Source organism: Arachis hypogaea, chromosome 16, assembly GCF_003086295.3.
Source record: "Arachis hypogaea cultivar Tifrunner chromosome 16, arahy.Tifrunner.gnm2.J5K5, whole genome shotgun sequence".
Classification (NCBI taxonomy): Eukaryota; Viridiplantae; Streptophyta; class Magnoliopsida; order Fabales; family Fabaceae; genus Arachis; species Arachis hypogaea.
This window is the reverse complement of record NC_092051.1, coordinates 19876990-19888957: the sequence shown is the minus strand read 5'-3', so window position 1 is coordinate 19888957 and position 11968 is coordinate 19876990. Positions and strand designations below refer to the sequence as shown.

At 37.7% G+C, this 11968-nt stretch overlaps 1 protein-coding gene across 4 annotated transcripts; it reads left to right on the top strand.

Moving 5' to 3' along the window:
- Positions 1 to 8245: 8245 nt before the first annotated feature.
- On the top strand, positions 8246 to 11508 carry LOC112758306 (uncharacterized). Of its 4 annotated transcripts, none has more exons than XM_025806932.3 (6): positions 8246 to 8836; positions 10051 to 10130; positions 10209 to 10278; positions 10369 to 10478; positions 11040 to 11154; positions 11232 to 11508. In XM_025806932.3, exons 2-6 carry the CDS (start codon positions 10067 to 10069, stop codon positions 11314 to 11316), a joined length of 444 nt encoding a protein of 147 aa, XP_025662717.1. In that variant the 5' UTR covers positions 8246 to 8836; positions 10051 to 10066; the 3' UTR covers positions 11317 to 11508. The 4 variants fall into 4 exon arrangements, with proteins under 4 accessions (XP_025662717.1, XP_025662719.1, XP_072076053.1 ...); XM_025806934.3 differs by having other exon boundaries at positions 8331 to 8836; positions 11040 to 11111; XM_072219952.1 differs by having other exon boundaries at positions 8403 to 8836; positions 10055 to 10130.
- Positions 11509 to 11968: the final 460 nt, after the last annotated feature.

Here is an 11968-nt window from a genome sequence, read left to right as displayed (position 1 = left end):
AGGTCCGCTCATCTGCTGACTTAGCAGAGCTGACTGTCAAGCTAGTGACATTAAAGAAGCGCTTGTTGGGAGGCAACCCAATCTTTAGTATCCTTTGATTTTACATTCATTTTAGTTTTATTTACTTCATTCTAGTTATTGAGAATTTTCCTTCTTTTTACGTGTGTTTTGGTCATGCAAGATGTTGATAACAGGAACAGGTGCAATTAGAAGGGAGTTCAAGACACTCTGGAGGAGTTTTTATTCGGCTGCCTCGGCGCTAAACACTACGACCTGGCATTTGGCGCTAGGAGGCATGTATTTTGAGGCAGATTCACTGTGATGGTGGAGCTAAATGCTGAGACCTAGTGTTTAGCACTGATATACATGTAATTTGAGGGGGAGCCATTGTCCTGGTGGCACTAAATGTCGAGACCTAGCGTTTAGCACCGAGCAGCACGTAATTTGAGGAGGTGCCACTGTCTTAGTGGCGCTAACGTTGCTATCTGGCGTTTAGCACCAAGGATGTTCCATTTGGTGATTGAACCACTATGTTGGTGGCACTAAACGCTACTACCTAGGCGTTTAGCGCAAAAAAAAAGAAGCGGGGGTGGCACTAAACGCCGGGACTTGGTGTTTAGCGCCGAGAGCGCCTCGAAGACCCCTTCGTACGGGATTCAAATTTTGAAATTTGTAAAGTTTTGGAATTTTGAATTCACCACCCCACCCCCAACCATTACCCCTTCCCCAATTACATTCCCCATTCACCACTCTTCCCCAAATCTCACCCCCCAACCATTACGCCACTAACCCCTTCCCCAATTTTTTTTCATTCCCATTCAATTCCCTTCCCCCATAATGTAACTCCCTCCTCCCCCTCTTCTCTATATAAATAAATTTTAATCCACTCCATCCCCACTTCTCACTACCCTTTTATTTATCTTTTCTTTCTTTTTCATTAGTAACCCCTTTTTACTTTTCTTTTTCTATTTCACCACCCTCCCTCTCCACCCAAAAATTACCTTTTCTTGCACCTATTGCCACCCCCTTTCTATTTCTCCATCCTCTATTTTCTGATTTTCTTTGCTCGAGGACGAGTAAAATTGTTAAGTTTGGTGTGGTCGCGCTGCTTGTTCTTTAACTGTTATACATGGCACCAAAGGGAGGAGAGTCCTCTTCAAGAAAGAAGAAGGAAAAGGCCCCTCAGACTGGTCTGTTTGATGCCAACCGGTTCAGCTCTAAAGTGTACGAATAGCATTTCTTTGAGATCACCAGTAAGAAGAAAGTGATTCCTAAAATCCAGTTTGATCTCAAGCTGGATGAGTATCCGAAGATTTAGGAGCAGATACAAAGAAGAGGCTGGAGAACATTATGTAACTCGCATACTGAAGTGGTCCAGCTAAAGGTCCAGAAATTTTATGGAAATGTGTGGGTTACATACAAGCATGTGCGGGGTGTGATCCCAGTCCCAAGAACTACCACACTATGATAAGAGAGAGGATTCTACACTTCGGCCCAAAGAGTATGAGGGAGGCACTCCAACTACCACCTCTAAGGGATAATGATCACTCCTATAGTGAGAGGATGAGTGGCGATCAGAGACATGATCAGATTCTTCCAGACATATGCCTCCCGGGAGCCCAATAGAGGCTGAATTCAGAAGGGCAACCAAATCAGCTGGGGCGGCATGATTTGAAGCCGCTAGCCCGAGGTTGATTGGACTTTATCCAATGCTCCATCATTCCGACTAGTAACCGCTCTGAGGTTACCGTGGACCGGACTGTTATGATCCACTACATCATGCTAGGGAATGAGGTGGAGGTGAAGCTTACAATTCCACAGCAGATATACAGCATTGCCTCCAATGCCTCCACACATGCCAAGTTGGCCTTCCTACATCTTATCCACTACCTCTGTGATGCTGCAAGAGTGCGCCTAGAGAACGACATCCTCATCCTTATAGAGAGGCCAATCTCTAGGAGGACTATGGAGTATGCCAGAGAATATGCACGGTCCCCGAGAAACGATCCTGCAGCCGAGGGAGAGCCGGTTCTCCCTCCTCAACAGGAGCAGCCCATGATACCTCAGGGATACTACTTCCCACCACGGGAGTTTGGCATCAGCTTACCTCATCCATTGAGCAGCTGATGATTGGCCAGGATGGTCATAGTGCCCTCCTTTAGCAGGTTTTGGCTGAGCAGCAGAGGCAGCACCAGGAGCTCACCCAGATGAGACTTGACGCAGGGCGACTGAGAGGATACCAGGGAGCTCAGTCGGTTGGAGAAGACGACCACCGGGATGACTCAGGTGGTTGTATTTCCTTTCGTTATATTTTTCCTTTCTGTTCTTATTTTGTTATTTCCTGTTTTCTGTTAATTTATTTTCTGTCCTTTACATGATCTTTAGTGTTTTCGGTCTGTTTAGTTTATTTTATTTATAATTATTTTTATGTTTATTTTAGAAAAATATCTCATGTATAGCTCACTCAGCTTAAATTAAAAAAAAAATAGAAGAGAAAAGTGGTGTAATGCATAAGTAGTTGAGTTCATATTTACAATTGTCTTATTTAATTAGATGTGGTGGTATTTATTTGTAACTCTGAATGCATGAAAAAGAACAGTGCATATTTGATCTTGGAACAAAGGATGTTAATTCATGAGGAACAAGAATTTAGAGAAGTATTATGAATTCTTTAAAAATTAAACAAGAAGTTGATCCTTAAAACAAAAGAAACAGCAAAAAAAAAAAGAAAATAAAAAGCAAGGTTTAAGGCTCTGAGCATCAATGGCTAGGAAGGTTAAAAATGATCAAAGCTCAAAGAGTTATTTTCCTAACTGTATGCTTGTGGTGTGAATGTGTCAAGTAACTCTTGAGATAGGGCACTTAGAGTCAAAGTCAAGTGAAAATAAAGAGAAGCCAAAGGATCTAAGCACCACTAACTGAAAAAAATTAATAGAAAAATCAAAGCTCAAAGGATTCTCCAGTTAAGTGCTTGTCGTGTTTCTGTGTCGAGAAAAGCTTTAGACAAAACATTTAGAGTCACGGCTAGACTCAATGTACAAAGCACCAAAGAAAAAAAAAAAGAAAATATTATGTTCAAGGATTAATTGAAAGTTAAAAGAGAAAGAATCCATAACATCATCCATATTCTAGTTCTGAATGATATTGGCATTCTTGAGTCTCGAAGTGACAGTGAGATGTCAAAACTATTCATGATCACAGTGTCATCAACCTCACTCAGAAGATAGACAGGAGATTGATTGAAAACTCAACTCAGGCAAATTTACATCTAGAGTTTCTATTGTTTTCAGTTGCTTGATGACAAGCAACGATTTAAGTTTGGTGTTGTGATGCGTGAGTATCTTTCCTATCTTTTCTTAGTAATTTAGATGTGGATTTGTTGAGTTTTTATGAGATTTGGTATTTTAGACCATCATGAATGCTACTTTGAGTCGTACTGCTATTTTGTTAATTATAAAAAAAATTCGGACGAGTTTGACAGAGTTTATATAGAAGAAAAGTGAGAAAGATAGTTACTATCAAGCTGGCGCTAAACGCCGAGCCTCGTGATTTGTGCAAGCATTCTGTGAAGTTGGTGCTAAACGCCACGACTCGGCATTTAGCGCCAGGTGACTCGTAATTTGTGCAAGGACTTTGTGAAGGTGACCCGGCATTTAGTGCCGGTGATACAAAAAGTTAAAATTGCATTCTGTTTGGTGGCGCTAAACGCCACTACTCGGCGTTTAGCGCCAGGTTCGTGTCAAGCAATTCCACGAAAGATAGTTTTTGGTTTTTAATTTAATTTTTAAATTAAGAAAAGATATTTTATAGGGTTTTAGAAATTTAATTTTTTATCAATTAGGATTAAATATAAAAGGAGAAAAGATTCAGCCCTTCGAACTCTCTTCTCTTTTTCTTCTTCATTCGGCACTTTTACATTTTTAACTCTAGGTTTTTCTCTGAGTCATGAGCAACTAAACCTCCATTGCTAAGATTAGGAGCTCTGTTTATTTTAATGGATTAATACTATTGTCTTTCTACTCTTAATCAATGCACTGATTTAAATTCAAGGATTGATTTTGTTCTTTATCTTAGGAATTAGAATATATTGGAAGATAACTCTTTTTCTATTTTAAATCTTATTGAATTTTGGAAAAGTTATATCACTAGAATTACAGCTCGAAATCAATTCCTCACAACTCTCTAATTATCTGGATTTAACGTGATACGTGATATATAATTGCCTTATTTTTTGGTACTTAGGGTTTGTATGGCTCATAAACTAGAATTGGACTTAACCTTTGATTTAAATTAGGGTTAAGTATTGTTTTCATTCTTAACGTCTTGGGTCAAAATCAAAATCGTCCCCGACCTTTTTTTGCTATTAAAATCATCCTTAACGTTCAAAAACGCTTTAAAATCATTCTTTTCCGAATTTTTGGACTAAAATACCCTCATCATCATAAAAAAAAAAGGAAACAAGGGAGGGGCAGGGGAGAGGGGAGAAGGGAAAAGGGGAAGGGCAAGGGGGCAGGGGAGAAGGGAAAAGGGAGAAGGGAAAAAGGAGAGGGGAAGGGGAAAGGGAAGGGGGGACGGCGCCGGCGAAGGGGGAAAGGGGAAAGGACGCGTGTGGGGGGGAGGGGGAAGGGGTGTGGGGGAGGAGGAGTGGGAAGGGGAAAGGGGGGAGGGGATCGCCGCCATTGGAGGAGCCGCGTCCTGTCGCCGCCATCGCGCCAGTCACCGCCGCGTTACTTAGGATCGTCGCCTTGCCACAGCCACCGTCCATCGCGCCGCACCACGCCACATTGCCGTCAGGAACAGAGTGCGCACAGGGGAGGGAGACCGCCGCGCTTTCGTCGCCGTTCCTCGCTGCCTCCGCCTCCGCCTCGCTGCCTCACCGCCTCCGCCATCTGCATCTGCTTTCTTGCTTTCCTGCTTTCTTGCTTTCTGTTTCTGCTTTTTAGTTTGGTGTTGTTGGTGTTGTTTGGTGTTCTTGGTGTTGGTGTTGGTTAGTGTTGGTGGTGGTGTTTGTGTTGGTGTTGGTGGTGGTGGTGGTGCTGTTGGTGTTGATGGTGGTTGTGGTGGTATGGTGTTGTTGCTGTTGTTTGGTGTTTTTGGTGTTGGCGTTGGTTGGTGTTGGTGGTGGTGTTTGTGTTGGTGGTGGTGGTGGTGGTAGTGTTGGTGTTGATGGTGTTGTGGTGGTAATGCTGGTGGCAGTGGAGGTGGTGGGGTGAGGAAGGTGAAGAGGAGAATGATGATGATGAGGGTATTTTGGTCCAAGAATTCGGGAAATGATGATTTTAAAGCGTTTTTGAACGTTGAAGATTATTTTAATAACGAAAAAAGGTCGGGAACGATTTTGATTTTCGCCCCTTACCTTAGGGACGATTTTAGTAGTTAACCCTTTAAATTAAGTAACCAAGAAATTGGCGGTCGATTGAATTAGAGGAGATTAAATTACTAAGGAATTAGGGTTTAATCACTTAAGATTTGTATGAATTAAATCTTTGCATGATTAAAGTAGTTAATGAGAATTGTTAATTCGAAAATTTAAACATCTCCAAAACCTTAACTATTTTCTTATATTAATCTCACCAACAATTTGTTGTTTGCTTTCTTGCACTCTATGATTTATTGTTTTATGCTATTTGAACTTAAAACCACTCATTTTAACTTGTCTGACTAGTTTAATTACTCAACCATTGTTGATCAGTCCATTAATTCTCGTGGGATCAATACTCACTCACCTGAGTTATTACTTGGTACGACCCAATACACTTGCCGGTTAGTTTGTGGTATTCAAAATAGGAGCGTTTTTTCATGAAGTCTCGAAAATGCCCCTCAAATTGGGCCTCCATCTCTAACACTGCCCTCGTGTTTTGGTGGCACAGTCACAATTCGTCCCCTTAATTTGGGCTTGATGACTGGACTCAGCGATTTCGTCCTCCCAATATTGTTCTCCATAAAATTGGATTACACACCAAATGAACTATTTTTAGCAAATATATTTAAACTGGTCCAATATTAAAAAAAAAAGACTGACTAATTTTAGTATTCTTAGACTTGAAATAAATGCAATTTTATGGACCACTTAACCCTATAAAAATAAAAAAGAAAATCTTTGTTGTAGACCAATGGCCAATTTTCAATGTTTGTCCTATGAAATAGGAAGAAGGTAACATGGCAAAGGATTCGATGGTCCCAAAACGTTTGGACCATTAAATAATTCCATAACAAAACATATTTTTTTAATTTTTTAATAACTGCTAAATAGTCCTTATTTAATTTTAATTATAAATTAGTCCTTTATATATTATTTAATTATAAAATCTAATTTTTATTTTATAAATTATTTTTTTATCATTCATCTATCATGTTTATTGAGAATCAAAAACTAAAACAATAATAAATTAGATCTTCCATTAATCGTAATAAATATTTTACAATCGCAATCGATTATAATTTTATCATTGATCCAATTACATACGTATTGGGTTGAAAAAATTGTTTTTGTTAAAAATTCAATCGATTGGATGCACAAACCAATCGATTGAAATTCAGGCTTCCTAAACTTTCGATTGGAATTGATACACAATCGATTGAATTTTGTAAGGCATGTGAGATTTTTTTTATTCAATCGATTGGTCATATTACCCAATCGATTGAAATCATCAAAGTAATCTTGGTTTAGTTAATTCAATCGATTGGTTTTGTTACCCATCAATAAATTATTATTTTCGAAAACCCAATTTTTAACTTTAATTTCCCAAATACAAGTTTTTTTATACAAAGCAAGTTCGCCGCACTATAATTTTTACAGAGTTTGCCTAACCCCACAAACTTCACTTCAAATTCTAAAAAAAAATTAGCTAATTTAAGTTCTTAAACTTCACAATAGACAATGACAATCATTATCATGGTGTACATAGGAGTATACAATAATATTGAAAAAATACTCCAGAGTACATAGGAGTATACAAGAATATTGGGGAAATAATAGGTTTTTTTTAATTTATAATGAGAAAAAAATTCTGGTTAAATATGCCTTATTCCCGTGTATTTTTTCTAGAAACGATGATAATGGTTGCTATTAATGTTGAAAAAGCCATACTTGTTATTGGTGTATGTTTGTGTACTCCTATGTACTCTTGTAGACGATGATAATGACTTAAAAATTTGAGTTTTGTTGGTTTTGAAAAAAAATCGAGTGAAATTCGCCGGGGTTAGACAAACTCTATAAAAATTATAGAGTTCGGGAGGCCAGACGAACTCTATAAAAAAAATATATAGAGTGCGGCTAACTCGCCGCCCTGAATAAAAAAAATCGTATTTGAAAAATTGAAAAATGGAATTTTGAAAAATGATATTTTTTAAAATGATAAGTAAAAATGATTTTAGTGTTATAGGAAGTGTATTGGAATTTTTTTCATTGGTAAATTTTGAAGATGTCAGGTATATTGACGGACATTGAGATGGATGAATAATACTATGAGGACGATGACATTAACCAACAAGAAGAGCTAATATGTGACCAAGATATGATGGATAAATAATATGAATCTAAACAAGATTTTGGAGATGAATATATTGAGAGAATAACAGAACCAATCGGTTGAATTAACTAAACCATATTGCTTTGATGATTTCAATCTATTGGTAATATGACCAATTGATTGAATAGGAAAAACCCCGCATGCCTTGCAAAATTCAATCGATTGAAGTTTGGGAAGACTGAATTTCAATCGATTGGGTAGTATAAGCAATGGATTGAATTTTAAAAAACCAACATTTTAGTCATCGTTCAATCGAAAACCATGTCGATTATTTTGTGAAACAATCGATTGAGTTATGGGAAACAAAATATGTTTTTTAAATTTTTAATCGATTAGAATGGCTAAAAAATTTTTTACAATCAATGAAAGATCTAATTCGTTATTATTTTTTATTTTGATTGTTAATAAACATAATAGATGAATGATAAAATAATATAAAATAAAAAATATTTTTTTTAATTAAATAAAATATATAAGATTAATTTATAATTAAAATTAGAAAAAGACTATTTAGTAATTATTAAAAAATTTAAAAAATATATTTTATTATGAGACTATTTTGATAGTCCAAACGTTTTCGAACCATCGAATTCAGTGCCGTGTAACATCTATAAAACAACTCCTCCTGTTTTTTATTTTTGATAAAGTTGTAAAAATCGTACTGACTTATTCGATCAAATAAAAAATTTGCCCATCCAACCGCCAAATCGGGCCAAATTGTTATTAGTACCAAACTTTACATCAAAACATATGAGAATCGGTTTGACTAAAACCGGTGACCCATCCAGTTTTGAAAACGAACCGGATCAATTTTGTTTTTTTTTTTTAAAACCCCCTTTCAATTCGATGCTGTTTTGGTTTAAAAAAAAAAAAAAAATACAAAACCCTAATTTCCCAGCGGCACCCCCAAGGCCCCAATCATCCCCAGCCTCAAGTCACAGGTCACTCTCTCCCAAGAGTCAGTGAGTCACAGATTCACTCACCGCAGTTTCGCACGGTCACCTCCGAACACAACGGCAGCCAACGACGGAGGTCGTCACTCGTCACTCCCCTCACCGGTTCCTCTACCTCGTCCCCGCGCCGCCAGTGTCTGCTGGCCTCTGCCGTCTCCGTCTGTGTCGTCCCGGCCGCCTTGGCTCCGCCGTGCCTCGTCTGTCTCTGCCTCTGCTTCCTCCGTCGTCATCGTGTTGGCTCCTCTTCGAAGCTCTGATCTCTCTCGCCGGTTGCCTGCTCTGCAACAGCCCCAAGTTGGAAAACCGTCCCTGAATTTGTTTCTGACTTTCTGCTTTTGCAGTGTAGTGTAGGTGAGTCCATTTTTTAGTTATTCTTATTAATTTTTTATACTGATTTTTTGCTGTTTTAGTATATTAATGTATTTATATGTAAAACTGATTGATCTAATTTGTAATAGGTTTAGATGAGTTATATTTGTATGTAAGACTAATTGATTTATGTTCTTTTCCTTTCTTGAGGCTTGTATATTAAAGTTGGAGAAACTGAGATAGATAATAGAGCAGAAGACATACACTATAAAATTTATCTCCTAGCTTGATAATCAAATGATGAAGGGTCTTTCTTCTGGTGTTGTGTAGCACTCTTTAATTTCCTCAGTGGATTAATCACTTTGCAATAGTTTGATTTCGAGGTCAGTGGTAATAAATAAGAGTTTGTTTTAAAAAGAGAGAAAATGGGAAGGTTAACAATTAGAGGACTTGTACGGTGAAGTATTAACTTTGAAGGATCTTTGGCAAAGGAATTGGATCAATAGAAAGCTAGAATCTGGGAGGGCATGAGGGTGTTTCGGTTTACCTTAATCTGTAGCCTTTAGTCTTTCCCATGTGCTTATCTGTTAGTTTTAGTTTGTTGTTTGTTTTGAGGACTGTTTTCTGTTTGTATCTTATTGCTGTGCTTGTGACCGGGTGTGTTTCTGCCTGGATTTGTTGATTTTTTACTGCAACGCCCACCCCTTCTTTGGGCTTCTTTGTGAGTGGGTTGAAGTATGGGAAAAAAAGATTTCAACGTGGAATTTTGGTTTGAGTTGAAGGTTTTTTTGTTATATTTGTCTTTTTCTTCATTCAGGAAGGGTCTTCTATGTTCTGTTCTTTGGCCCTTTTGTTTTCCATTGCACGTTTAGATCAAAGATGCTAAAAAGTGCAAAAAAAAAAGGAGTCACTGTAGAAGATATATTGTGGCACATAAAAACATAATCACAAGTCACAGCCACACACTTAGGTTTTTCTAGAGGATTGTTCATGTTCACAAAAAGAATATTGGAATGCTGCTGTATTAGTTTATTTTCCAATGGAATATATTTCATTGAAAAACAAAAAATATAATTTTAGCTTTTGCATTGTAACGTTCATTTTCAGGGTGTTTTCTTTTTCTTGATTAATATCTGGACAATTGATTATTTAAGTGAGACCGGGTCAACCGGTTACCCAGTAACCCAGTAGTCCAACTGGTTTGATTACTAGTTCGATTCTGAAAACTATGGTTTATTTCCTTCAATTTTGTTTAGTTAGGGTTTAGGGTTTATGGATTGGAGTTTTGTGCATAAAACGTGGGATAAGTGGGCTTCCTCTAACGTTGGTCATTCTGGTGAGCAATGTCTTCCCTCTTAATTAACCTCTTAATAGCACTCTTTATGTTTGAGTTTTAAACTATTGTGTCGTTTAGGTCACCCTTTGAAAGCTGCTTTGTTGATTAATTATGACCCAACTGGACCCTCTCGCTTGTTATCTACCATGTAAGCACCACCATTATCCTCTGTTCTTCATATGATTTTTCCTTTTTTACATTATTTTGATCCATGTTTGGGTTCATTGGATGCTGGCAGTGCTGAACAGGAAGGAATCAAAGCCAATCCCATGGAATTGACTCACTTTCTAGACTTCATCAAGCGCAATCAACTCCAATCAGAAACCTTCATTATTGCCTCCAATGAGTGTAAGCTGCAATTTTTGTATTCCTTATGCTCTTAAGAATCAAGAATTTAGGGTTCTTGGATAGCTGAACTAGTGGAGCATATATGATGCTTGTTTAATTATGTGTGCAGTCTGTGAATAAGAGATTTAGCTTATGAAATTAACATTTAATTTAGAATGATCACAGGACACTGCTAGTGTGTATGTGCGAGCGAATACGGGTAGCTGATATTAGCTGCTAGTTCATATCCCTGTGATTATCGGATATATGGTGGATTGTAAACATTTGTACTGAACTTACAAACTACAAGGAACATATGTCTAGTACAAGTTCAAACTCCCAACTTCATCAGCTAACCCTAATTCTACAAGCAACTGGTAGCTTCACAGAATTCTTGATGAGTAATTGAGCTAGATTAAGGTTTCAGCTGCAGCTATTTAGCACAAAGTTTGAAATTTTTTGTTCTGGATTGTAGATGGGCAGGGTGATGCATGTTATAAGTTAATTTGCATTTGATGGTATAATAATGCATGTCATTGGACTCATGACTTTTTCAATGGTGCATTGAAATTTGGATGGCAGACTTGGTGACCTCAATTCACGAGAATTGGTTTAGTGGAAGGTGCATAAACACATCAAAGCCTGCTGGTGAAGGTGCAATTGTTATTCAAACGGCAGCATATATCTTAGTTGCTTTGTAAGCCATATTATTTCAGCTCCTTTATCATGGATTTTTACGATGCACTCTCTAACAGTTTATGTCTACATATACAGGTATGAAGGGTCCATTGGTCCGGCATCTCGTGCTATGGCGGCTGCTGATCAGTTAACTTGGCAATTAGGACGGAAAAATCTTTAGATGTGAAGTTGCACATCCACATTTGTTTGTATCTGTTAGGAAGAGAGCAAATTATCAGAATATTTATGCCCCTTTCTTGGGCTTGCTCAAATGAGAAAATGTTAATCACACATTAAGTACTGATTTTATTGTACCATAGAAAACCTACCAATTTTGTGTAAGATAATATAAGTAAGATTTTTTGGCTGATAAGCTAATCTAAGCTTGTTTCAGCAGTGTCATGCAGAACTTACGATATATTATTAGGGACCCAATTGAATTCTCAGGTTACCATCTGTTGAACTTGAAGCATAGACAATAACTTGATGAAATTTCTATGGTGCTGAGTGCTGACCTCCTTGTCCAAACGTGTCATCTACAGAACACGATGCGTGGAGAGTGACCGAGCGTACTTGTTTGTAGTGTAATTCCGTATCTCATTCACCTTTATTAAGGATAATGGCTAATGAAGTTTGTTAAGGTAGGTGGGTCACTGGGCCATTTTCTTTACGGGCTTATTGGGTTTTAATGTTTGTAATGCAAAATGGATATGATGTGAATTGAGGCCCAGAAAAGTGAGCAACTGTAGGTGTCAAAGGAATCATCAGAATAGTAATGACCCAATAGGTGAGAAAAAAAGAAAAATAAGGAACCATTTTAAGATGGATTTGTA

Coding starts and splice junctions, on each gene's coding strand:
- LOC112758306 (XM_025806932.3), top strand. CDS start 10,067: ATGGATTGGAGTTTTGTGCATAAAACGTGGGATAAGTGGGCTTCCTCT. Junction 10,279..10,368: donor TCTCGCTTGTTATCTACCAT/GTAAGCACCACC, acceptor GGATGCTGGCAG/TGCTGAACAGGAAGGAATCA. Junction 11,155..11,231: donor GCATATATCTTAGTTGCTTT/GTAAGCCATATT, acceptor CTACATATACAG/GTATGAAGGGTCCATTGGTC.